The 5,000-nt window shown below is 39.5% G+C and overlaps 1 protein-coding gene across 3 annotated transcripts in view; it reads left to right on the top strand.

The window, feature by feature from the left end:
- LOC126581318 (lachesin-like) overlaps nt 1-5,000 on the top strand; it is a 20,626-nt gene that overhangs the window by 6,380 nt on the left and 9,246 nt on the right. For all 3 annotated transcript variants that reach the window (XM_050244887.1, XM_050244886.1, XM_050244888.1), the window contains exons 3-5: nt 399-502; nt 791-998; nt 2,116-2,274. In XM_050244887.1, the coding sequence (XP_050100844.1) occupies nt 399-502; nt 791-998; nt 2,116-2,274 (471 nt within the window). The remainder of the gene's footprint in view (nt 1-398; nt 503-790; nt 999-2,115; nt 2,275-5,000) is intronic.

Raw genomic sequence — 5,000 nt, forward strand, 5'->3', positions numbered from 1 at the left:
TTCCGGCGAGTATTCAATTATTTCGTTTCAACGTCGATTTTCATTAGGTGTTTTAAACACACCACTATACGGTTTAATAAATTGTCAGCTGCATGACGAGTCACTTATGCTATCATAGTTGTGCCATACCCACGAAGATTCCACCAGCGCTATCATGAACCTTCTCATTTGGTTGGTGATTTAATTAATAATCAACGAAAATGATTTCGTTTCTACGTCCGATTATACTGAATTTAATCGCACTTGGTATGTTGGCCTATACAGCGACGAGAATTATCGCAATATGCGCTTATATTTCTTTGTTCGGTATTTACTAAAAGTTGAACTCGTAATGTCTGCATCAACGGACCGCATTTCCCTTACTACATTCTATGTATTTGTCTGTTGTTTCTTTATAGTCATAACTGATCCAAAGTTCAGTTCACCGATTGCTAACGTCACTGCGGCTGTCGGGCGTGAAGCAACCCTCACCTGTGTAGTGCACGATTTAGGTGCTTATAAGGTTTGATTCTTTACATAAATTGTTTCTTAAGTCTTAAGAGTAGTATTTCTTATGTTAGAATCCTATATAAGCATATGTTCAGGAATTATTTTGGATTTTATAATTCATTTTGTATAGTTTTTGTTTTCGATTTTTTGTTATTGATTTTTGGCAAGTGAAAAAACATGTGTAGACATATTATAATGTGCCAACGAAACCCATATTATGAAGCTTTTGCTTTCCATCTCATCGTAACGACGATTTCGCTTCTCTTTCTTATAATCTACTCCACTCAATTCAATAAAACAGGTAGCATGGCTGAGAGTTGATACACAGACAATACTCACGATACAAAACCATGTCATTACGAAGAACAAGCGCATCGGAATCACGTACACTGAGAAGAAAACTTGGCAGCTTCGGATCAAGGACATTCGTGAAACCGACCGAGGCTTTTACATGTGCCAAATCAATACGGATCCAATGAAAAGCCAGATGGGTTATCTGGATGTCGTAGGTAAATATAAACTTGATTCTCGCCCAGGACAAAGAATTGGTGGAATTGCATAAGATCAGGATGTGAAACGAGTGTTGAATTTGATCTGAAATCATTCGATGTAGATTGCATTTGATACGATTGATTATCCTGGTGGGGTAGTAGTAGAGGATAATTAGTTTATGCTCCATAAGCATTTCGCGAATCGCACAGCTTGTTGGAGATATTTTTCAATGAAGTGACCTTGACGAACAGTTGTCCTTGTGTGTTTGTATCTTATGCCCGCGAGGTTCTATACTGATTAAAAATACGGAAAATTATAGCAAAATAAGGAATCATGTTGCCCCTTTCCCCGCATAGCTGTCAAGTGTATTGTCGATGCTCTTTTGCTGGAAGGCGATGCGATTTTTTGAATGCAAAGAATGGCAATTAAGAATGGAAACTCATTGCATATAGGTCGCTATTTCTATGCGGCGAATTACTGCTCGCAGTCACGAAATATTTAAATTGGTCACCTTCAGCTATCGATATGTTGCGGTCTGCATCCGCTAGATGTTTGTTGGAGCAATGTGTGAGTAGGGCTAGGCATAGAATGAACAGCTAGAAAGCAAACAGCAGAACCGTACAGCAGCATAAAAACAACAAAAACAAACAAAAACACATAAATAGTCGTTAATGCTTCCGTCTTGCAGCAAAGGCTGTAAGATTGAGGCATCACATGTCTCGGCTGCAAAGAAACAAAGCATTTGTTTGCAGGGTATGGTCCGGATGCGAGTGAATGACGGTGTTTGACTGAAATTCGCTCTTTACTACGAAAAGGCTCTTTTGCGTGTATGGCCAGAACGAGAACGGAACGGGGAAAAACTGATGGGGGGTTTTATGATTTGCAGGGTGATAACATTGGTGCCTCAGACTCAATTGACTATAATTGCATCGTGGGCGCCAGAGAACTGCATACCAAATCAGTTCAACTGGCTTCGTGTGTCCCATACAAATATCTGAGTAGATTCGCCTATTGAATAGACAGAATAAAACAGTTTTAAACAAATAGAATCGCTTATAACAATCAAAACAACAAGGGACATAGGGAAATACAAAGTGAAACTTCAACATTGTAAAATAAAATATGCATCTACAGTTCCTCCGGATATTTTGGACTATCCAACCAGCACGGACATGGTCGTGAGGGAGGGAAGTAATGTTACGTTACGTTGTGCAGCTGTAGGTTCCCCAATCCCAACCATACTTTGGCGACGGGAAGCAGGTGAAAACATATCACTACAAGACGGAGAGCAAGGTGAGTACTTGAAATGCATAACTTGACCATGATTTATTTTCGTGTTTTTGCTGCTGCATATTTTGTTTTTGATAACTGGCTTTCGGGATACTTAAACGGTAATTGTAAAACCAGGAATGTGTTGCGTTCAACCATCTTCCATATGGTTACTACGATTGTCGACTGTGGAGTCGAAGGTCTACTCTAAATTTAAACAACACGAGCATTTTTTTATGATCGGGGTCATCAAATTGAAAACTTTTCGCTTCCGTGTTCGTTGGTTTGCGAAAAGATGAAACGTACTTCCAACCTGGTAGCAGATCTGTAGCAAACGGTGTAAATGGTGTCGAAACGGAGAAATTACAGTTAAAAGTAAGGTGAGTTAAACAGTATCGAAATGAAACGCGAGCCATACCAACAACAACAGTGCCGCCACTGGTAGCGGTATCGGCGGAATCGAGATGTAAAGCAATGATATTTGATGGGCTATATAATTTATGGGCCTGTGATGCAGGCGTGCCTCAAGTTTGTTTGCTCAGAGTGTTTTATTTCGTTTGCAAAAACCCATTGCAAACCACCCTCGCTCGATGAGCAGCCTCCTCCTTCGTTCAGTCAATCCATTGCGGGTAGTGAGTGATATACGATTGAATGAGATGAGTTTAATATCAATAATAGCTCGTTCCAGTGTGGAGTGGTTTTTCGATTGGAGCTGCTGTGTGCTCGGCGAACTGAAGCGACAGGAGCGTGTTGGTTTGAACTTTTGATCCAAACTCCCTTTGGATGAACCCCAGGTCTAGGGTACCTGGAGCAATTCGGTCAGTAACAACGCAGTGCGCTTGGTGTATTGAAACAACCGGGTGTACCACGCATGCACTGTTGCAATCAGGTTGAGACTGATTTGATTGAAAGTGATGTCTCAACAGCTGGAATGAGTTGGAGAGGCAAGCTAATCGATGTCAATATGCTTCACAAAACCAAAGTTCCTACCAGTGTCCAACCCAAGGCCTTAACGAGACAGCACCAAATGAATAATTCGTGTGACAAGTGCGACTGAAGCGTGCCGCCAAACCTTGCCAAACCATGCCAAACATGCCGGATGATACGGACTAGAGCAAACAGCGAGAACTGGTTGGCTATGGCATCTGGTGGTTAGGAAGGTGGTGGATGGAACGCCAATCGCATAAATGAGCTAATTCGCCATCGACATTTGGGGAATAATTTTCCCATTTTATTGACATCATGTTCGATGAAGCTATTCCGCGATATTCATAGAACCTTTGGAGCCTATGCACTTAGTATCGCGTATAGCACAATACACAATACGAGTGTTTACGGGACTTCTGACATTTATTTGTTTTACATACAAAATAAGCATCCTTCGCGAAGCGATAGTGATACTTGTCGTCGCAGGAAGCTAAGCAAATATGTGCAGACATCGAATCTGTACGAGTTTTCCTGCTATTTCCAACTCTCAACCATACGTTTCGTTTATCGCAAATATTTGCTCGCCTTCTGAACCAGTGCCGGAGCTTGTTCGTCGCATTTTCCTGATATTCAAACGTTTCTCATATACCAGCAATTGAAGGAGTCTTAGTTCCACCAACTATTAAGGGTGCAAATTTGAGGCCTTGGTTGATTCATCTTTCGTTTGGTATCATCATAACCGCGTTGTGTTGTTTGCGGGCGATTGACAGACACCAACAATGCCTTAACTTCAGCGGTAGCGAATCATTTGACCCCTCGTCTCTCGATCAAACAAATCAAATTAAGGCCTGGCAAATTCATTGAGTATGAAAAAGAGTTCCTATCCCAGTGATCCTATCCGATGCAAAAGTTAATTAATTGGTTTTTTTGCAGTTCTATCCGAAATCTCATTAGTTAATTTAAATCAAACAACTTTGTTTTCAATATTACTCAAACAGTTTTTAAGCAACACGTATACCCGCCACTATGTCAACTATGCTGATTACCATGTTCATGCTGCCATCGATTGTTCAATACAGTGGTAGACATTCGTATAGCCGCAGGTAGTTTTTTCGAGTTTTTTTCTCGTTTCTCTCAAACTAGCCGATCTTTTTTCATTTGGAATAATACAAAAGGTTTATTTTATCGTTGTTTACAACACATATTGACGAAAAACGAGTAGGACTTGTTTTCGAGAAAATATGAGAAAATTTTCAAATTTCACATGGACATTCGTATAGCCGCACCTTATGAAAAACATATTTTTCAAATAGTTTTTACGAAGCAATCTGCAAGTTGGTATTTTTTATTACTGCCTACATTTCTAACAAATCCAAAACTATAATTTGCCATGGGTTCCGATAAGATTTAATGGGTTTGCTATTCAATTTAAGTGTAACAGTCGTCAATGACCTGACTTAAACTTGAAATATTTTTATTTTACCGATTTTTTTAAGAAATCAATCCAAATAAAAACCAAAACGCTTTTTTATGTAATTGCAATAAGAAATGCATACTACACACTTGGATAAAGGGATATTTTTGTCTCCAAACCATGCATTCAATTGTTGGTGAAAATTAATTGATATGTTATTGTCCTGTAATAAAAGGCTTCAATCCCCGATAGATGAATAAAAATGTCTTGCAAAGGCTCTGTTTACATCCCTGAATACATTTGAGTTGAAATTTAAAAAATGGAAAGCTGTACGTGATAAGAAAGATACAGCAAACATCAAACCCTCACCAACGATTTTTTGCTTTGACTTTCGATGTGGTATGGTGGG

This window comes from Anopheles aquasalis, chromosome 2 (genome assembly GCF_943734665.1).
Source record: "Anopheles aquasalis chromosome 2, idAnoAquaMG_Q_19, whole genome shotgun sequence".
NCBI lineage: Eukaryota > Metazoa > Arthropoda > Insecta > Diptera > Culicidae > Anopheles > Anopheles aquasalis.